The 22,192-nt window shown below is 41.9% G+C and overlaps 2 protein-coding genes across 4 annotated transcripts; one reads left to right on the top strand and one right to left on the bottom strand.

Annotated features, from left to right (window-relative positions):
* Positions 1-243: 243 nt before the first annotated feature.
* LOC139554736 (DNA-binding protein RFX5-like) lies at positions 244-16,490 on the bottom strand. Of its 3 annotated transcripts, none has more exons than XM_071367820.1 (11): positions 16,409-16,490; positions 8,953-9,102; positions 8,738-8,771; positions 8,562-8,644; positions 7,990-8,073; positions 7,319-7,444; positions 7,020-7,136; positions 6,647-6,725; positions 6,329-6,527; positions 6,068-6,162; positions 244-5,930 (listed from the first exon to the last, which is right to left on the bottom strand). In XM_071367820.1, exons 2-11 carry the CDS (start codon positions 9,060-9,062, stop codon positions 4,875-4,877), a joined length of 1,983 nt encoding a protein of 660 aa, XP_071223921.1. In that variant the 5' UTR covers positions 9,063-9,102; positions 16,409-16,490; the 3' UTR covers positions 244-4,874. The 3 variants fall into 3 exon arrangements, with proteins under 3 accessions (XP_071223921.1, XP_071223920.1, XP_071223922.1); XM_071367819.1 differs by having other exon boundaries at positions 6,065-6,162; XM_071367821.1 differs by lacking the exon at positions 7,990-8,073 and having other exon boundaries at positions 6,065-6,162.
* Positions 16,491-16,968: 478 nt separating this feature from the next.
* LOC139554738 (proteasome subunit beta type-4-like) lies at positions 16,969-21,259 on the top strand. Its single transcript, XM_071367824.1, has 7 exons — positions 16,969-17,195; positions 17,711-17,917; positions 19,598-19,744; positions 20,051-20,132; positions 20,508-20,624; positions 20,750-20,838; positions 21,095-21,259. The coding sequence occupies exons 1-7, from the start codon at positions 17,080-17,082 to the stop codon at positions 21,105-21,107; spliced, it is 771 nt and encodes a 256-aa protein (XP_071223925.1). The 5' UTR covers positions 16,969-17,079; the 3' UTR covers positions 21,108-21,259.
* The last annotated feature ends 933 nt before the right edge of the window (positions 21,260-22,192 follow it).

The following is a 22,192-nucleotide window of genomic DNA, read 5'->3' on the forward strand; positions in this document are numbered from 1 at the left end:
GGAGGCTTTCCTCTTTTGTTCTGTATTGTTCCTCAAGCAAGTGGGGAGGCCGATGACATCAGAGGGCCATCGGACCAACTACTTGAATGGCCTACTCCATGAAGTTTACACTATTTCTCTCGCTCAAATTTATATGTGGGATATTGTTTTTCAACAGGGATAGTTTCAAAATAGCTGGAGTGCGTCTTTAAGAGAAGAGTGAAAAAATGACACAGAAATTATCAACACCCAACATCTCTCCAGTTACCTTTTAACAACATTTATTACAGTCAGCATAGGAAAATATATTCACATTAGTTGTTGTTGGCATCATTTTGTTTAGCTCTGGTTTTTTAAAAGGAAGCATAGATGTAAATGACAACTCTGAGACAATGATTTAGAAAAACAACTCAAGCAATTTCAAACAAGGGCATTCAGAGGTGCAACAAGGTGCAATTCTTAATGATCAAATCAGGATTCAGTTTTTTTTATGTGCACACCAATTAGAAATGATTTAATCTTCAGGTATAAATAAAGTGCAAAACACAACCTGGGGGAATATAATGTTAAACTAAAGCATAACTTAACACATCTCATTTTTAAACCCTTAGTCAATACATTTTATGTTTTGACGTATGATTTCTAATCTAGGAGAGTAACAGTTTTTTTTAATTGAATCTTAGAATAATAGAATTACTGTCACATAAAACCATGCATGGACAGATTTTTTAAAACGGGAAGTGTCTTTGAAATTCAAAGACATTCATGTTAAAACTGGACTTCAAATGACCTGTACAATGAATGAAACTTTAATGACTCATATTAACAAAAGCACATATGATAAATAATGTTTTTATAGATTTGATTAAACAACAATAGCAAAATGACAAATTTGCAATCTTCTTATTTGCATGACTCAAACAAACCGCAAAGCAAAGCTATGAAGCTACTTAACCACTACATAGCTAGCCGGGCTAGTTTACAGAGGGTTACCACCATCAACAGAGCTTGACCGTGGTCGGTCATGATGTGGTTTGACCGCCAGTTATGGTCAAGGCACCGCTACCCGGATCCCGATCCTTATCTTTGATTCTCTAACCCGTTTCTTTTGAGCACCGTGGCTCCACAGTGAAAGTTCTCCCACTCACTCATTCACTTACTGCAACACTCATTTAACTGCACACTAAAGGACCTGTACTTACTTAGGGAAGGGGTTACCCACGTGTGTCCCCTGGGCCTCCAGTTTATCAGTAGTTTTCATTCAAAGTAAAACCCACCTCTTACTGATATTAACTTGATCTGTCAATTGACTAATACAACTCTGAGATCATTGCTAGCTCATACTCCAATGTCATCCACGAGGATAAGTTGAGCTACTATAACTATGTACATGTAATTACACAATTAACAGACCAATAGAATATACTAGATCAGGGGTGGCCAACCCTCCTCACAGGGAGCTACAAGGTAGCTGCAGGATTTCGTTCCAGCTCTGCTCTAACACAACTGATTTACCTAATCATGAGCAGCTGATTAGTAGAATAGAATCAGGTGTGTAAGAACAGGGCTGGGACAAAAGCCTGCCAGCAGAAGGTTGGCCACATGTATGTATATGGTTGGTCACCCCTGTACTACATACTGGTTGGGGAGAAAATCTATTAACACGGTTTGAAGACAGACATAGGGAATCCCTGTTTTCCCGGGAAATAGTGTAGTGTGTAGACAAACTTGTGTCCTCACCATTACAGTACCAAATGAATGCATCATGAATTTACATAAAGTGTGTCTCTTCATAAGCCCATAGTTTACAGAAGGACAATAACATGGCACAGGCTAATTATAAAGTCTAATTCCGTAGTGCTTATTCTCAATTCAGTCAAATTTGACCATCAACTCTAATGAAAAATAAAGTTTACATCGCCTCTTCTAAAACTACCTCAAGCATATAGCAGGTATTTAATCATTGTTTTTTCATTCATAGTAATCACTACTATTATATGTCCTAACCAACAGGCTCTTCCCTTTTTGATTTCTTCATATCAGTGCAAATATTCTTGTCGTCTGCTTCAATTTAATTCCAAAAGGGCTGAGGCTGGGGATTACAAATTGAAATCTCCCATTGTCAAAGGACGGAAGGTATAAAAAACACAAAACCAGCCTATTTAAGGTTGATCATACTTTGGATGATATGCTGGGTTTGGATTGAAGGGATTCAATATCTTACATTATCATGTACTGCTATGTATTGCAATATGCCTCAGTTCAGCACCAAATATGTATGCACCCCTTGGCAAAGCCAGAGGCTGAAAGTTTGGCAAAGGGTGACTAAGCAATAGTTGTCTCTGCCAGACAGTTTGAAAATTATATAATATTTATACACTCTAGGACTAAGGTACAACATCCATAACGTATTAAAAAAGGGCTTGGCAACCTGCATTAGCTTAGCATCAGGCTAAATCATTTACTAAATCTGCGCTAATATTTCATTATGTCTCTTTGCCGCGCTCAAGGTTTACACTAGGCTCGTAGGTTTGTGCTTTGACGCTTTCGCCCGAGGTGATGCAAGTTCAAAATACAAAGGCATATTTAACAACTGTTTGTCATAGTCTAGCCTATATGGTGTCTACGTTTCGTAGTCTAGGCTAAATCGCTAACAGGAAGTGCTGTAATATTGGCATTACGACCTGGTAAGTGCTCGCGTTGTGTCACACTCCAATTTAATGAATTTGGAGAAGGGGAAGAGGGCAAACTCACAATCTTGAAACACAATTTTTTACAACACTGAGGCAGACCCAGTTCTGATGCTTGACGGGGGCATCATTTAAATGCAGCTCCACCAGCAGTGAGTCATGCTTTCTCCTTTACTCTGGAAGTCTATTTGAAACCACAACTACAAACATCAACATAACACAACCAAAGAATACAGTTGAATTCGGAAGTTTACATACACTTAGGTTGGAGTCATTAAAAGTCGTTTTTCAACCACTCAACAAATTTCTTGTTAACAAACTATACTTTTGGCAAGTCGGTTAGGACATCTACTTTGTGCATGACAAGTAATTTTTCCAACAATTGTTTACAGACAGATTATTTCACTTATAATTCACTGTATCACAATTCCAGTGGGTCAGAAGTTTACATCCACTAAGTTGACTGTGCCTTTAATTAAACAGCTTGGAAAATTCCAGAAAATGATGTCATGGCTTTAGAAGCTTCTGATAGGCTAATTGACATAATTTGAGTCAATTGGAGGTGTACATGTGGATGTATTTCAAGGCCTACCTTCAAACTCAGTGCCTCTTTGCTTTGACATCATGGGAAAATCAAAAGAAATCAGCCAAGACCTCAGAAAAAAAATTGTAGACCTCCACAAGTTTGGTTCATCCTTGGGAGCAATTTCCAGACGCCTGAAGGTACCACGTTCATCTGTACAAACAATAGTATTCAAGTATTAACACCATGGGACCATGCAGCCGTCATACCTCTCAGGAAGGAGACGCGTTCTGTCTCCTAGAGATGAACGCACTTTGGTGCAAAAAGTGCAAATCAATCCCAGAACAGCAGCAAAGGACCATGTGAAGATGCTGGAGGAAACAGGTACAAAAGTATCTATATCCACAGTAAAACGACGCCTATATCGACATAACCTGAAAGGCCGCTCAGCAAGGAAGAAGCCACTGCTCCAAAGCCGCCATAAAAAAGCCAGACTACGGTTTGCAACTGCACATGGGGACAAAGATCGTACTTTTTGGAGAAATGTCCTCTGGTCTGATGAAACAGAAATAGAACTGTTTGGCCATAATGACCATCGTTATGTTTGGAGGAAAAATGGGGAGGCTTGCAAGCCGAAGAACACCATCCCAACCGTGAAGCACAGGGGTGGCAGCATCATGTTGTGGGGGTGCTTTGCTGCAGGAGGGATTGGTGCACTTCACAAAATAGATGGCCTCATGAGGGAGGAAAATTATGTGGATATATTGAAGCAACATCTCAAGACATCAGTCAGGAAGTTAAACCTTGGTCGCAAATGGGTCTTCCAAATGGACAATGACCCCAGCATACTTCCAAAGTTGTGGCAAAATGGCTTAAGGACAACAAAGTCAAGGTATTGGAGTGGCCATCACAAAGCCCTGACCTCAATCCTATAGAAAATTTGTGGGCAGAACTGAAAAAGCGTGTGCGACAAACCTGACTCAGTTACACCAGCTCTGTCAGGAGGAATGGGCCAAAATTCACACAACTTATTGTGGGAAGCTTGTGGAAGGCTACCCGAAACATTTGACCCAAGTTAAACAATTTAAAGGCAATGCTACCAAATACTAATTGAGTGTATGTAAACTTCTGACTCACTGGGAATGTGAAATAAAAGCTGAAATAAATAAAATGTTATTCTGACATTTCACATTCTTAAAATAAAGTGGTGATTCTAACTGACCTAAGACAGGGAAGTTTTACTAGGATTACATGTCAGTAATTGTGAAAAACTGAGTTTAAATGTATTTGGCTAAGGTGTATGTAAACGTCCAATTTCAACTGTATATTATAAAAAATAAAAAAACACTGAGGGGAATTCCTCTCAGGGAGAGTAGCACTTAAAACCTCGTAAGGTCCAAACCCGTAAACACCCCCCCCCTCGTCATCAGAACTACGGAACCGCCTTTATCGCTCTCTCTGCTCACAATTACAAAGACAAACATGCAGTTAGAGTCACAGCAAAGAGTTATAAATGGAAGGTCAACAGGGATTAATAGTGTTTTGGCTTCATCAATCCTTCTTGGCTCTCTGCGCTGCCAATCTTGGATTTCCACCAATCGGGGAGAAGATGCTACCTGGGAGAAGATGATTGGGGGTGGTTATCCTCACCCTGAGGGTAGTATAAAGTCCCTTAGTGCTCCTTAGTCTCTGGGACAAGGAAGGCCAGGGCTAGGTTCTTTAGAGCTGTCATCGGGTGTAGGGCTGCCCTCCGAGCTAGCCTGGGCAGTGGGGGTTGAGCTAGCCTGGGCAGTGGGGGTCGGCAGATCGTCCAAAGGTTCCACGGGGGTGAGGGTGATCTCCACCTCCCCTCGATCCTCCAGCACAGTGGGCAGGGGCAGGCGGTGCTGGGGGGTAGACTGGGAGTTGTTGTTGTTCTTGGTGATGATGGTGGGTGGTCTCGGGGCCCTCTGGATGACCTCTACCATGGCCCTGCCCATGTCCCAGTTTGTGTGACTGGCCCCTGACAACAGCAGCACGGGCCGTGGGTCAGTCTCGAGCACCACGCCCCGGTGCTCTGGGTCGCCTGTGTCCGCTACCGAATGCAGCTGACCTAGTACCAAGGCCTGCTGGTCCTGGAATACGACCTCCACCACCTGGGAGGCGGAGGAAGAGCAGGCTTTCTGGATCACCCCTCCGGTGAGGGAATTCATGATAGGGGCTTGGTTGACCGAGGGTAAGGGTGGAGGGGGCGGCTGCGGGGGGGCAGTGTCCTCTGGCCGTGGCTTCCTGGGTCGTCCTCGTTTCCGTTTGGCCGGCGTGCCTCCTGGCCCGGGGCCCCCGCTTGTCGCCTCGGGGACCCGTTTGCCCGCTGTGCGGGCCCTCTGCACCACCGACGTTGGTGCCACGGGCGCCATGGTGATTGACGGGGCTTTTTCCCTGTCGGGGTAGGAGAGGCTGACGCTCTGGGGGAGGATCATGACGGGGAGAGCGCCCCCTTGCTGCTGGGGCAGGGCAGTCATTGTAATGACTTTCACGCCACCTGCGTCTTTGGGCGCCAGCGAAGGGGGCGAGGAGCACACCGAAAGCTGGGACTTTTCCGGGACGGAGCTGCGAGGCAGGATTCGGGGCAAGTGCTTCATCAGAGCCTCCACCTGCAATTCGCGACCCCCCGGGCGTACAGACTCCACCCCTTTCATTGGCTTGTCACTGGACTGCAGTTTCCCTGGCAACGACTGATCCCCAACGTCTTTATCCCTCTGAGAGAAACAACATCATTGTGTTACATAAACTCAATATAAGTAGACATGGCTCATTATTACAACTTCCAGCCCAGCAGTGTGTTCATGTACTTTGCGTTTAGTCTTTGAAAGGGTATTGTTGATGCACTCACTACCTTAGCTTCAGAGCCGCTCCCTTCCGTCTCTGGCCCACCTCCTTTGGATGGTACTGGGTTCTTCTTGATCACCTTGTGGGGCTTTGCAGGACCTCCTGTGAGACAGAGAAAAGTCACAGATGATTACAAGAAATTCCAACCATAAGTTGGTTGCGGATGGTATTGGAGATGACATGAACACAGTGTAACGAGGTCGACTGAATACAGTGTAACGAGGACGACTGAACACAGTAAGATGGAAAAGAGGACACTGAGACTCACCTGCCATAGCGGCAGAAGTGACGAGTTCAGCCTGGCTGCAGCGCGGGTTGACGATGTGCTCCTGCACAAGAAAACGGGCGATCTCGACCACTGTGTCAAAGGAACGCTTGAGGATCTTCTGGGCCCAATCACAGATGAGCTCACAAGCCGCCTCCGTCACCTCTTGCTTGTAGGTCTGCACCAGCTCCGTCAGCTCCGACTACATGGACGTACAGCCGTAAATCACTACTGACAGTCATTTTTGCACTTAGCTATAGCAAAAGCAATGGTAGTGTGCTATCATCTAACCAGGAAGTCCAGTTGGCTAGTCATACATACCGGGTCGTTTTTCAGGTCCAGGTTTGGCAACAGTGGCATGTTTAGCACCGTCTTCCTGCGGATTCCACTATAACAATACGTGTCAGCGGAGGAGTTAAGGAATAACTGTAGACAGAAAAGGGAACCCCACCCTCTCCACTTATCAATAGATTATGGTAATACTTTTTGATCCTTTGTACTCCGTGGCATCATTCTATCCACATTTCCCATATAGGATGCAAATAGGATGCAGTGAAGTATGGGTGAATCCCTGAATTCCATCCAGAATATTTAATTTACAGGTGTCAATGCAGTTGTGGCAAACAAAAGTAAAATTGCGTTCAAATGTTTAAAGGGCCTCCCAAAACAACCTCGTGACAGACTGAAAGGATATTTGGACTGTCCCCTGCCACCGAGCCTCCGGGCTTTGATGTTGGGGAAGATGTCACGGATGATCTTCCCAAAGTTGGCAGCGCTCAGAGGCCGGTGCTGCAGGTTTTCACAGTATCTCCTGGGGGATGAGAGTGTAAGAGATCATAACATTAGCTGGGTTGTTTTCATTAGGGCACACCGTAGCAAAGCGTTTGAAACGGAAAACTAAAACGAGTATTTCTTATTGATGTCCAGGTAGTCCGGGTACATGAGTACATTTGTAATTCACAGTCACAGCTGTGCCTCATGACATGAACTTACTTGTATGTCTCGTAGACGTCTTGCTTGGGCAGGCAGGTGTCTGCGTGCTCCTCCAGGTGGCTGCGGATCCAGTTGCAGGTGTGCAGCTGGTCAGCTGTGTTGAAGGAGCTGGGGTCACTGCTGCTGCTGCTCAGGACAAACAAAGCAAAGAAGTACATCTCAGCAGCCATGTTTTGCTGATAAAAATATATTTTTTCTTGTGGCGGGAAAGAAAGGGACAGTTCAATGTAGACATTTTGAAACAAGTTAAGGCGGTGAACATTAAAAAATAAAAAAATCGAAGGAGGAGATATACACATCCCCAACCGGTGCTGGCTCCCCCCCCCAAAAAAGAAAGATGAAAAGCCAGCACAAGGTTCATGTTGCTGCTGTTTTATTCCAGCTCAAACATGCATTGCTGCACTGGCAAAAATAATAATAATCAATATGCACTCACATTTTGGCAAGCAATTAAATAACAATCACAAAATGTCAATAATTGTGTCAACTGTTTATAACAGATTTATAAACTATTAACTAAATAATTTAGTTTATAAACTACTTATAATAGCATTTATGAATCATTTTAAGTGTAAAGTGTTATGGGGGGGAAGTCAGTATGTGACTGGGTTATTGAGCTTTGTATACATGTTGACAATAACACCCATGAAAACGTGGACCTCTTCCCTTACCTTGGCAGTGTTCTCTCCTCCAAAGCTGACATCGATGCAGAAATACACCACCGCCTAAGTTGTGCCAGCGGGGCCATTGCCAGACTGAGAAAAAGAGTTTGGGGAATTTGGAGATGCGTGCATGTTCGAGATACATAGATCTGCATGGTCTGTTGAATCTCTGCATCTCAAACGCACACGATAACATCCAGATCAAAACTAAACTTAAACCACCAGCAGGTAGGTACAATGCACCCCCCTCTGGATGGACCACTGCGGCAACGCTTGCTTGCATGACACCTAATGTATCTCTAATGGACTGAATGGAAATAAAACAAAATGGAGGAAGGCCATCCACGGTAGGGCTGCACATCATGAAAAATACCTCCACCGTGCCACTGAGGACAAGAGGCAACAACGAAAGGAGAGGCTAAACATCAACCACTATCAACACACACACTGGCCTCTTCAGTGGGATTTGTGGGTCATACATCAGCCTCTTCAGTCATCTGAAGAGCCACAAATATGTCCCTCCAGGAGGACAATCATAGAGTGCTAGACCCAGAGTGAATGCTGATGATAATGATGCTCACCTTTTCTCCCCTGAACTGGGGCCAGAAGGCAGCTGGAGGTAAAGGTAGAGTTTGTCGTTGTCAGAGAAGCGCTGCACATCTTGCTGTGTGTAGGAGAGACATAGGATACAATCTGGGTCATTCATAGACAAGGCAATTCATACACAGAGCAATACCAAAGATGTATTGGCACTCACCAGGATAACGTCCACTTTGCCCTGTACATTCTTACTGCGAAAAGAAACAGCTATTACAAACACATTTCTGCAGACTTTCTAATGACACTGATGGATAAGCTGTATGAGATAAATGGCATGAGATAAATGTTGGAGAGGGTGCTGATACTACACAATATTTTAGTCCATTTTGATGATTTAAGCAGTGGCTGTGTGGACAGAGGGGTGGGACTTACGAGATGTTGCTCTTTAGTTTCTGCAGCAGCAGGCTAGGCTCTGTGTCTCCCTCTCCTGAGTCCAGCCCCTCCCGCTTGGAGGGGTCCGCCTTCAGCCTGTCCTCCGTCATTGTTTGCTCACACAGCGGTGGCAAACACACCCTGAGGCCTCTGAAATGAGGAGAGGAGGGTAAATGTGATAACACTGTTCTAAGCACTGTGGAATTTGCTGGGGGCTGTCATTTGATATTTTAAAAGCAACTTTTAGTTTTAGTTGAGGATGTTAAATCTATCCCTCCACATCCAATAACGCTCGTTATTGGACATGCACAATGTTAGTGAATTTTCAACTGATAAGCTGCCCAACAAGACAAGACAGAAGAAGCCTTCATGTCGTTTCATTTAAATCAAAATGGAAACTATGGATCATATCTGACTATGATGATGGTAGTACTGATAGGAGTTAGTTTCTGATTAAATCCACTGATGGAGTGGAACAGAGACCAGGCTTTGTGCAATTCAGCTCCAATTACACCGATTCGCCCAAGTCAATACTTAAAATAAAAAAATCTATGACTAAACCCTTACCTATGTTTATCCTCTGTAGTTGCATGCATTTCTTTGATTGCTGAAATCCATACTTTAAAAAAATAAATGTTAGTCAAATACAACCATTGACTGTTTGCTCATTGCTCAACAGGTAGCTTAGTGGTTAGAGCGGTGGGTTACTGGATCAAATCCCCGAGCTGACAAGGTACAAATCTGTCGTTTTGCCACAAGGCAGAACTGTTCCCCGGTAGGCCGTCATTGTAAATAAGAATTTGTTCTTAACTGACTTGCCTAGTAAAATAAAGGTTAAATTAAAAAAATAAGGTGACAACGCAAATGTGTATGTGCCAATTGAATCTCAACAAGAAAACTGTCAGTGAGTATTTGATTAACATTTATTGAAAAGTGGTAAAAAGTCTGGAAAGTTGCATCAGCTAGGCTGGATTCTGTGCAAGAATTAAGGCTATTGGCTATCTGACAGGCTCACTTTGACGTTTAACTCGTCATCTTTCTTCTCGAATCCAAAGGACATAAAACAATATAGAGGTAAGATGGATATCAATTTTGAGACATGACATGTAGTATTTTCATTTTTAGTATACAATTTTCATATGAATTCAAAATTCCTGTCCTTTTCCCCAAAATGTCTCACAAAAACAAGTGTATCTCTGTGAAAATGTCAACGGCGCACTGAGCATATACCAATATTTTTTCAAAGCCTTTTACATTTAATTCAGCTCATGTCATGCTAATTTTGATTTTTGTGACCCGCGGAAACAACTTTGAATATGACGACCACAAAATGTAAAATCCTCAAAAGGGGAAACGTGCACCGCTACGTCAACAGAGCTCTGTGGTTATTATTGTACGTATTAGGTTACGAAATCCAACTTTTTGGATACAATGTTAATGATATGTTAGAGAAATACCCCACTGAACGATTCAGAACATGAATAATCATATTTATCTTGGTAAAATGTATTTGAGTTCAATTTCATCACCAAAGCGCATTTTTACCCACTCTGGGCAGTGGCTGGACATCCTAAATCAGGGTTCCCCAACTGGCTGATTTTATTTGGCCCCCCAAGTTTTCTTAAAAAAAAAAAAACTGTAAAGATACCAGAAAAGCAGCTCTAACGTGATGTCCAAACTGGCTAGGTGCGTGCGTTTGCATGTTGAGTTTGTCTATCCCCACCAGACGTGATCAGGACACAGAGGTAGAAATATCAAAATGAAATCTGAACTATATTCATTTGGGGACAGGTCGAAACTTATGAAAAATGTATGGATATTTAGCTAGCTAGTTTGCTGTTGCTAGATAATTTGTCCTGGGATATTTGGAACAGTACTGGGTATTACATGTACAGGGTCCTTTTTTGATGGATCTTTGTAAAATATCTACCTATTTTGAGTCACACGAAATCATGCGTTCTCTACTCCGACAATTAATCCAAAGATAAAAGAGGAAACCTAGTTAGTTTCTAGTAATCTCTCCTAGTTCAGTCATCTTCTTCTTCTGGGGATTTTATATGGCAGTTGGCAACCAACTTTAAGGTGCCTTACTGCAACCAACTGGACTGGAGTGTGGACCTCGTTCATCTTTCAATCACCCACGTGGGTATATGCTCCTAAAAACCAACGAGTAGATGGGAGAGGCGGGACTTGCAGCGCATCAAGCGTCTAAAATAGAACCAAGTTCTAATCCAAAGATAAAAGAGGAAACCTAGTTAGTTTCTAGTAATCTCTCCTAGTTCAGTCATCTTCTTCTTCTAAAATAGAACCAAGTTCTATTTTAGCGCCTGGCTGCGCAGACACTTGTTGATGCGCACGAGCAGTTTGGATGAAATTATTGAATAACATGCATGGGTACATATATTTTGAAACGCTTGGGCACGCAATGCAGCCGGTGTTGTCAGCATGTAAGTGATTTTAATTTTGGAAATCTGTTCCAAAGTATTATAATATAGAATATGATATATTCCAACGCATAATAGAGATATATACAGTGTGGTCCCAAATTATTGACACCCTTGATAAAAAATTAGCAATAATGACTGTATAAAATAAATAATTCAAATACTGAGCTATATTGTATTCAAAAATAATAATTGGGAAATTACAGTGCCTTTAGAAAGTATTCACACCCCTTGACTTTCTCCACATTTTGTTGTGTTGCAGACTGAACAAAAAAATTTCTTAACAAGTCACTTAATAAGTTGCATGGACTCTGTGCAATAATAGTGTTTAGCATGATTTTTGAATGACTACCTCATCTCTGTACCCTACACATACAATTATGAGTAAGGTCCCTCAGTCGAGCAGTGAATTTCAAGCACAGATTCAACCACAAAGACCAGGGATGTTTTCCAATGCCTCACAAAGAAGGGCACCTATTGGTAGATGGGTCAAATTGTAAAAAGGCAGACATTGAATATCCCTTTAAGAATGGTAAAGTTATTAATTACACTTTGGATGGTATATCAATTCACCCAAACACTACATAGATACAGGGGTCCTTCCTAACTCAGTTTCGTAGAGGAAACCACTCAGGGATTTCACCATGAAGTCAATGGTCACGGTGACTTTAAAACAGTTACAGAATGTTATGGCTATGATAGGAGAAAACTGAGGATAGATCAACAACATTATAGTAACTCCACAATACTAACCTAATTGACAGAGTGAAAAGAAGGAAGCATGTACATAATAAAAAATATTCCAAAACATGCATCCTGTTTGCAGTGGTGTAAAGTACTTAAGTAAAAATGCTTTAAAGTACTACTTAAGTAGTTTTTTGGGGTATCTGTATTTTACTTTATATTTTTGATTACTTTTACTTTTACTTCACTACATTCCTAAAGAAAATAATTTAGTTTTTACTCCATACATTTTCCCGGACACCCAAAAGTACTCGCTCCATTTTGAATGCTTAGCAGGACAGGAAAAGGGTCTAATTCACACGCCTATCAAGACAATATCCCTGCTCATCCCTACTGCCTCTGATCTGGCGGACTCACTAAACACCACTGCCTGTTTTTAACAAGGCACTAAAGTAATAATGAAAAAAATGTGGCAAAGCAATTCACTTTTTGTCCTGAATACAAAGTGTTATGGTTGGGGCAAATCCAATACAACACATTACTGAATACCACTCTCCATATTTTCAAGCGTAGTGGTGGCTGCATCATGTTATGGGTATGCTTGTAATCGTTAAGGACTGAAGCATTTTTCAGGATAAAAAATAAATGGAATAGAGCTAAGGAAAACCTGGTTCAATCTGCTTTCCACCAGACACTTGGAGATGAATTCACCTTTCAGCAGGGCAATAACCTAAAACACAAGGCCAAATCTATACTGAAGTTGCTTACGAAGAAGACAGGTAATGTTCCTGAGTAGCCAAATTACAATTTTGACTTAAATCTTCATGAAAATCTATTGCAAGACCTGAAAATGGTTGTCTAGCCATGTTCAACAACCAATTTGACAGAGCTTGAAGAATTTTGAAAATAGTAATAATTGGCAAATGTTGCGCAATCCAGGTCTGGAAAGCTCTTAGAGACTTACCCATAAAGACAACTGTAATCGCTGCCAAAGGTGCTTCTACACATTTTTGACTCAGGGGTGTAACAAGTTCTTCCACAACTATCTCGACAAACCATTTCTGTATGGACCTCGCTTTGTGCACGGGTGCATTATCATGCTGAAACAGGAAAGGGCCTTCCCCAAACTGTTACCACAAAGTTGGAAGCACAGAATCGTCTAGAATGTCATTGTATGCTGTAGCGTTAAGATTTCCATCACTGGAACTAAGGGGCATAGCCCAAACCATGAAAAACAGCCCCAGACCATTATTCCTCCTCCACCAAACTTTACAGTTGGCACTATGCATTCGGGCAGGTAGCGTTCTTCTGGCATCCACCAAACCCAGATTCTTCAGTCGGACTGCCAGATGGTGAAGCGTGATTCATCACTCCAGAGAACACCTTTCCACTGCTCCAGAATCCAATCGCGGAGAGCTTTACACCACTATAGCCGACGCTTGGCATTGCGCATGGTGATCTTAGGCTTGTGTGTGGCTGCTCGGACATGGAAACTCATTCCATGAAACTGACGTTGCTCCGAGAAGCAGTTTGGAACTCGGTAGTGAATGTTGCAACCAAGGACAGACGATTGCTACAAGCTTCAGCACTCGTCGGTCCCATTCTGTGAGCGTGTGTGGCCTACCACTTCGCGGCTGAACCGTTGTTGCGCCTAGATGTTTACACTTCACAGTAACAGCACTTACAGTTGACCCGGGGCAGCTCTAGCAGGGCAGAAATTTGACCAACTTACTTGTTGGAAAGGTGGCATCCTATGACAGTGCCACATTGAAAGGCACTGAGCTCTTCAGTACGGTCCATTCTACTGACAATGTTTGTCTATGCAGAATGCATGGCTGTGTGCTCGATTTTGAACACCAGTCAGCAACGGGTGTGGTTGAAATAGCCTAATCCACAAATTTGAAGTTTTTTTCCCAATAAATTTGCCAACATTTTTAATAACAGTCATTTTCACTGTCATTATTGGGTATTTTGTAGATGGTTGAGAAAAATATATATTTTATCCATCTTGAAAATAGGCTGTAACAAAATGTGGAATAAGTCATGGGGTATGAATACTTTCTGAAGGCACTGTATATTATTTTATACTAATACAATTGCTCAGAGAAAGATATTTTGTTGAAACAAGTAATAGTTTTTTCTCGCAAAAAGGTAGGGGTCAAAATGATTAACACCCCTAAAGATTCTTATAAATAAAGTAGTCAAAAGTTTAGTATTTGGTCCCATATTCCTAGCACGCAATGACTACATCAAGGTTGTGACTCTACAAACTTCTTGGATGCATTTGCATTTAGTTTATTTTGTGCCCAATTATAAATGAATGGTAAATGTATTGTGTCATTTTGGAGTAACTTTTATTGTAAATGAGAACAGAATATGTTTCTAAACACTTCTACATTATCCTAATATGGATGATTCCATGATTACGGATAGTCCTGAAATGAATAGTTAATAATGATGAGTGAGAAAGGAAGTTACAGAGGGTCAAAGATCATAACCCCAAGACATGTTAACCTCCCCTGTTATTGGTGAGAGGTTAGCGTGTCTTGGGGGTATGATCTTTGATCCTCTAACTTTCTCACTCGTCATTATTGTTTCAGGTCAGGATTATTAATGAAGAATAGTACTGCAAAAGTGAAACAGTCGTTTTTTTCATTTCAATCGTGTGTCAATATATTCAATGTCGTATCAATATGAGAAAAATCTGAGTTTGGTGTGTACTGTATAGCCAAAATCAAGTACAGTGATGCGTGCTACAGCTACACAGAAGGGTGCAATTCGGGACATTCCTGCATCTGCATTACCCTCTTTCTATTGCTAAATTCTTAAGCTAGGACACAGGTGGGAGCGCTCCAGTACAGTAGGTGTTATTAATGCACAATAATGTTGGATGCCAGCCGCCAATACACCCCACAGAAGAAGGGGCGGGGGCGACAACGGTAGTTAGCTAGCCGTACACCGGTAGACAGTGTCCTTCGTCCCCACCTGTCATGCACTGTTATCCTGCAGTTCTGTTAACTACGGTGAGGGCAGGTGGGAGCGAAGGACAGTGTGCTAGCTAGCACACGGTGACCCTAACTAGCACACGGTGACCCTAACTATCAAGCTAGCTAACACACGGTGTCGCCCCAGCCTCCCGCCTGCTGTGCTAGCGGGAGGCGGGGGCGACCGGTAGAAAGTGTATTTCACCACCGCCTGTCGGCCCACAGCAGAAAGCTGTGCCCGACAGGCAGGGGTGAAGGACACGACTTCCACAACAGGTGGGAGGTGGGGGCGACACCGTGCCCAAAAGTGTCATATGCATGAAGACATCGAGGAGGGGGCATTCATCCAGGAACCAATGGGATGCTCATGGGGGGAGGGGTTCATGAAGGAACCAATGGGATGCTCAAGGGGTGGCCTGGAACAAGGAACATGCAGGAACACCCCGAATTGCGGGCTGCAGTTGCACACTATTGCAGCTACAAGCCTGTCCCCAAAATAGAAAATAAGTCAATCAGTTGAACAGCCAGGGACACTCCCACTACGGCACCCAACGCACTATCAGTGTCTGGAAAAATAATAATACTTGGGAGTAAAACATGCACGATGCTGTCTGCATTTCCAAAACATGACAAACGGGCGATTATGTAGGATAATTAAAACAGAAGTGTTCCTAATTATAAAGCTTGATTGGCATAATACAATGGCGCAATGACAGAGTGCAGCCGCTGCCAAGCTGGCTCACCCGGCTGTCATTAGCACGGTGCCGAAATACTATGAGGCATGGTTTTGGCGTACCAATACCTGCCATGACATGGGTCTTTTTCTCACTAGCGTTGCAAACTACTCGCTTCCCTCTCAGCTAGCGACTTCCATTATTTGAGATGGTTAACAATGGCTTTTTCATGTCAAAGCGTATGCTATTCTATGGTCATGCGCTTGCAATTTGCATACTTCCCGCTTTATCGACAACATGTTTCAATTCACTGTAGCTAGCTTGCTAGCTAGCCATCTGGCTAGGCACACACTGGTGGTCAGTTTTTTGGGAATAGAAAGCACATATAACAAACGAAGAACAAATACGCTAGTTTGATAGGCATTTAAAACATGTAGATTCACTGAATACTATTATTTAATCTTAGCAAGTGACTACCGTTAGCTAAACTTGATAGCTAGCTAGCTGGGCTAGCATTAGCAAGCAATGAAACACCTTTTGAAACATGAATTGTAACAGAATTCAAACTTTTTCAACAATATATCAAAGTAATGTTTAAATTGCACATATTATTCGGTGATATATATAATAAAAACCTATTTGACTATTTTATAAAAGAAAAAGAAAGTACCTGAGCCAAAGATACAGCAAAAATCCCCTTTCAGATTTTTTTGTGATTGGACAAATATGTCATGTCTGCCTGACTACAAAGCAAACGTAAATTCCAATTGGTGGATTGTTCTAATTCTACTCGGATACCAAGTGTAACTTAAATTCTATTGGTTCAATTGCTTTATTTTCTTGCTAAATATTATTCTGATAGGAGGCGTTATGGTTGGTCTGCCCAGTAACTGAGCTGATGGATCGTCTAAGAAAATTCTGCCTAGTGACAGAAACTTGATTGGTTTACCCATATATGAATATTTTATTTCCTTTTGTGCTGACTTACCCTATGCACAGATCTAGAATCAGTTTACTACTCCTCTATCCTAACGTCGCCTTCTAAACACAGGAAACGTAAACCTGACCTTGGATCAGCATCTAGTGCAATTTAACTCCCCTCTGATTTTACTCCTTTCCTTCTGACTAAATCATCGAAGATTTATAATAAACTAACAGTTATTGATGAGTTTCTTGTTTTATTTATTATACTTCGGGTTAAGGTTTACATGTGGTTATAAATAAGATACATAATATTTGTCTTTTGTTAGAATTGTCTGCTTCCTGTATCCCATAATTCCATATTCTTTGCATCAGAACACAACACGAGCAGCTGTGTCGTCACATCCGCAAATTTGTAACATGGATCCAAGCGGTTTGAAGCTAAATTTCTGGGAGAATGGACCAAAACCGGGACAATTTTATTCATTTCCTGGCAGCAGTTTAGCCCCAGGATGCGGACCTATCAAACACACTCTGTAAGTAAATACTTTTGAGTGGAGACCCTAATAATGTCATCCCACTTTCGATTTCCTCGGTACGCTGCAGTGCTGTATCATCATGGTGGAGCTAGCCGATGCAGTTAACGTTAGCTCACTGACTACTACACTATTATTTAGTTGGGCTACTAGTTAGCTAAACTGAATATGTTCACGCGCTATCTTATTCTATTTCGCACAAATTGACTGACGTGATAAGTTGCCCATCTATGCCTCGCCAGTTATCTACCTAATCATATTGCGCTTATGGTAGCTAATGCTAGTATGACATGGCAGTGAGGTAGCTATCTAGCTAACAAACTCACCATCATAAAGGATGCTATAAAAGCATATTTTGTAGCTAGTCCTACTCCCGCCATATGTTATATATGCGCGTGCATGAGCCTAAATGGACGTTCAGCATGCATCCCTCTGTATTGCATTTTTAGTGTAACGTTAGTTAATAAAACTTTCCCATGACAAACTATCTACATTTTTCCCTCCCTAAACTTTAGAAACCCCATGGTGACGGGAACATCAGTGCTGGGAGTGAAGTTTACAGGTGGAGTCATCATCGCAGCTGACATGCTGGGCTCCTATGGCTCCCTGGCACGGTTCCGTAACATCTCTCGTCTGATGAAGGTGAATGACACCACCATCCTGGGCGCTTCCGGCGACTACGCAGACTACCAGTACATGAAGCAGATAATCGAACAGATGGTGTAAGTTTGAGGTTTCTTTCAGAAAAATCTGTTATGCTGTCTTGGTTCTTTATGGTTATAGTTTACATTGTTTAAAAAAATAAAATGTTTTGTTGATATTTTAATGTATTTATTGTAGACTCTTGTTAAAGGGCACATACACAGAAAATGGAGTAGTTCATAATATAGTAGCATTCATAATAATAGTGTGGTTTTAGAAAGGAGAAACGGCAAGAGATGCCCTCAGCTTTGTATGCTTAACTCACTGACATTGGCACACAGAAGCAGATCTGACTGTATCTCTGTCAATGACATCAGTGTGTTAGCATATGCTAGTGTCAACATTTTTTATATACAGATATTATCCATTGACAGAAGTATATGAATATGCACAACGTGAGAGGAAATAATTAAGGAATGAGGTTGCGTTAAACTCCCAACTTTTTTCCCTGCTTGGATGAGGTCTTTATTAGAAGGGAATACATTTCAGATGCGAGACCTCTTTTTCCAAGCAGTACCTTGTGAAAGGGATGAGGATTAAGCTTAGTTTCCCAAGATACCACATAACCGGTCCTAGCCGAACGTAATTGTAAGTAGAAAAAGAACGAAATGCTAGGCAGGTTGTGCTTTTGTTGGAAGTCTTGGAATGCGCCTTCCCCAAAGAGACCGCCATCCCCCGAAATTTCTGAGCGTGTTTTATTCTTGTTTTGGTTTTTTCCCCTCCAGATACATTGAGATTAAGGAGTACATTTTTTCCCAATAGACAAATCATTTTTTTTATTTTATTTTTTAAACAATTTTTGTTAAAAATGTAACCTTAATTTAACTAGGCAAGTCAGTTAAGAACCAATTCTTATTTACAATGACGGCCAAACCCGGACGACGCTGGGCCAATTGTGCACCACCCTATGGTACTCCCAATCACGCTGGATGTGATACAGCTTGGAATCGAACTAGGGACTGTAGTGATGCCTCTTGCACTGAGATGCCCAGGTGGTGCTACAGGGAGCATTGAACTGAATATCTTTTGTGGAAGGGTGTTCATTTAACCACTGAAAAACGCAATTGAAATGAATTAATACATTCATTTATGTACTTCTGTTTTTTTTACATCTTTAAAGAATTGAAAATTATTCAGTACAATATTTTGCAAGGAGGGGTACTTTTGTACACCCAGATATCTAAAATGCTGGACCACTGGGATATGTAACGGAATAGATTACTCTCGTCTATTGATCAGTGGTAGTAATGCAGACTTCCCCCAATTGATCTTGTATCCTGCAATTTTGCTAAAAGCATTAAATATATCTAAAAGGTGGGGAAGAGTGAGAAACAATCTGGAAGAATAATATGTCATCAGTATAGAGACGTGATATTTGGTGCAATAGATTGTAATAGGATCATAGCAGACGGACTACGGGTTTGAGAGAAGGCAATTAACAATGAAGAGGACATCCTTGGTGTGCACTTCTGGAGATGGAAAACTAACAGAAGCAGACGTTTGCAGATAGACTGGAGTATAGGGTCTGGATTATTGATACAAAGTATAATAATGGGTTTTAAGGAGATTGGGGCAGGATCTCTTTGTTTGAATGGTTTCTGGCAATAAGGAGTCATTTCCCTCACTTGGGGTGCTGAAACCTTTGCTTGGTTATCTCCCTGAGGACCACCACTTATCAGGTCTGTGTGTTTGCATCCCAGGATCGACGAGGAGCTCCTGGGGGACGGTCACAGCTACAGCCCCAAAGCCATTCACTCCTGGTTGACACGGGTAATGTACAACCGCCGCAGCAAGATGAACCCACTGTGGAACACTGTGGTCGTTGGTGGATTCTACAATGGCGAGAGGTGGGATGATTTTTCAGCATCTTTAACTAGTCATTTTTTGTCCTTATCAGAAGTTATGCCAAGACGTGGAACTCTTGAAATTGCTTAGCAATTTAGGAGTGCCCGTTGACAATGCTGTCATGTTAGATCGAATAGTTTAACCATGACCGTGTTTTAAACCATGACCCTGGTTAGTTTTTGCCTTTTAACAAACCTCATACCATGGTCTTGATGTTAACATCAAACTGACTTGAGACCTGCAGCTATAAATATTGTAACTAGCTACATCAAAATAAATGCATAACTTGTCATCTTGTATTTCTCTAGCTTCCTGGGCTACGTGGACAAGCTGGGTGTGGCCTATGAGGCACCTACAGTGGCGACAGGGTTTGGTGCTTACCTGGCCCAGGTGAGGACAAATAAGCTAATGAACACACATGAGGGGACTACTACTGAGAGGCAGTAATAACTTCTATACATTTCATAGTTTAGAATGTATCTTTGTAAATCGGAAAGATAAGATGCCATAGTTTCTATTCCCACGATTGGCTGAAGTAGTCATTTATTTTTAAAGTTGTCGAGCTACACCTTCATATAGAAATAGTGGCAACCCCTTCGGGGATAAGAAAAGGAATAAGTATAATTGGAAGTAATCTGTACTGCATGATGCGTCTGCTACTTCATGGTAATACTGTATGTAAAAATGAATGTTCCACAGTTGGAGTTCAACACGGACCCTTGCAGTACGTATGGGTTTGTTTAAGGTTATTCTGTGTCCATGCAGCCCCTGATGAGGGAGGTGGTGGAGAACAAGGTGGAGATCACTAAGGATGAGGCGCGGGCGCTGATTGAGCGCTGCCTTAAAGTGCTGTACTATCGCGATGCTCGCTCCTACAACAGGGTGAGTCGTTAGTCTCATAACACTCCTGAATTTGAGTTATTTTCAACAGCATATATTGAATTTTTCTGTTTGTAGCTACCAGTCTCATAGCTATTTGTGACATGACTGATGTTTGGCTGTTTTAGCATGAGATTGCCATTGTGACAGAAGAAGGTGTGGAGATTGTTGGCCCCATGTCCTGTGAGACCAACTGGGAAATTGCCCACATGGTCAGGTAGGTTATAGCCACATAACTCATCGTGACTGTCCAGTCAGAAGTGTCCAACAAGGTCCATGAAGTTGGCATGTTTAGTGTACTTGTGTGTAGTACATTACTTGATAGGAAATTGTTTTTAAAGCTGCTGTCATTTGTCCTAAATTGATCATAGCATTTAACTGAAAAGATACATTGTAGATCTTGTGGATTAGTTCACACAGCATATGCCTGTATCTTACATGATATGAAAATGTAATTTTCTTTTCTTTTGCAGTGGGTTTGAATAAGGACGATGTTGGCGATTCAGGACTGTACGTTAAGCCACACTATCAGTCTGTTCCATGACATTCTAAAATGTTAGCGCTTTAATAAGACTGCTATGTAACCAATTTAGTTTTCCCCCCTTTTGTAATATGAAAAATAAATGTACATTTCTGAATGGGTGAGTTATTTAAACTTGAATGACAATCAGGCTTAAAATAAATCTGGTGAAGTTCTGAGAAATTAGATTTATATACTGTAATTGGAAAGGTCCACACACAAGCAGAGCTAAGGGTAAAGGTTCTTGGGGGGGGGAGATACCTAAACTTGTTTTTGTATCAACCATACAGAACTGCACCTAACTATGCTGTTATTACCTCAAAAGGAAAACCCACCATTAAAGCAGGCTTGACACTTTATTTCTTTAAAAAAAATGGAGAATCATTCTGGTGATAAGGAAAATAAAAAATATGTAAATGAGCCCAGGGGTAGGATGTAATCCAAGAGAAAGCAGTCAGTAAGGCATTGACATCTGAGATTTCCTTGGAACGCATGGTTGGTTTTCTTGAGGTAATTTATCGCTGTGGACAGGACTTCTTTAAAGGCTAGATTGCTTTCAGTACATAAACAAAAAGTAGATCAAATGAAGCAATGGCCTATGTCTGTCCACTTACGTGATTAAAAACAGAGAAGCCGGTATTTGGAGGATATATTGGCACGGGTGTTAGGTGAAGCAGAGCAACTTACAGTAGTGAGTGCATACATTTTCATACTGGTTCCCCCGTGGGAATTAAACCCACAACCCTGGTGTTGCAGGTGCCATGCTCTACCAACTGAGCTATACAGAATCATACATTCAAGTGAGTGAAGTTAAATATATCAAACAATCCCTACTAGAAGAGACATTCTGATCTCTTTAAAAAAAAACTTTCTCCCCAATTTGGTAGTCTAGTCCCATCGCTGCAACTCCCCTATGGACTCGGGAGAGGCGAAGGTCGAGAGCCATGCGTCCTCCGAAACGACCCTGCCAAGCAACACTGCTTGCTTAACCCTTGAAGCCAGCCGCACCAATGTGTCGGAGGAAACACTGTCCAGCTAGCAACTGAGTCAG

Source organism: Salvelinus alpinus, chromosome 26, assembly GCF_045679555.1.
Source record: "Salvelinus alpinus chromosome 26, SLU_Salpinus.1, whole genome shotgun sequence".
Taxonomy (NCBI): domain Eukaryota; kingdom Metazoa; phylum Chordata; class Actinopteri; order Salmoniformes; family Salmonidae; genus Salvelinus; species Salvelinus alpinus.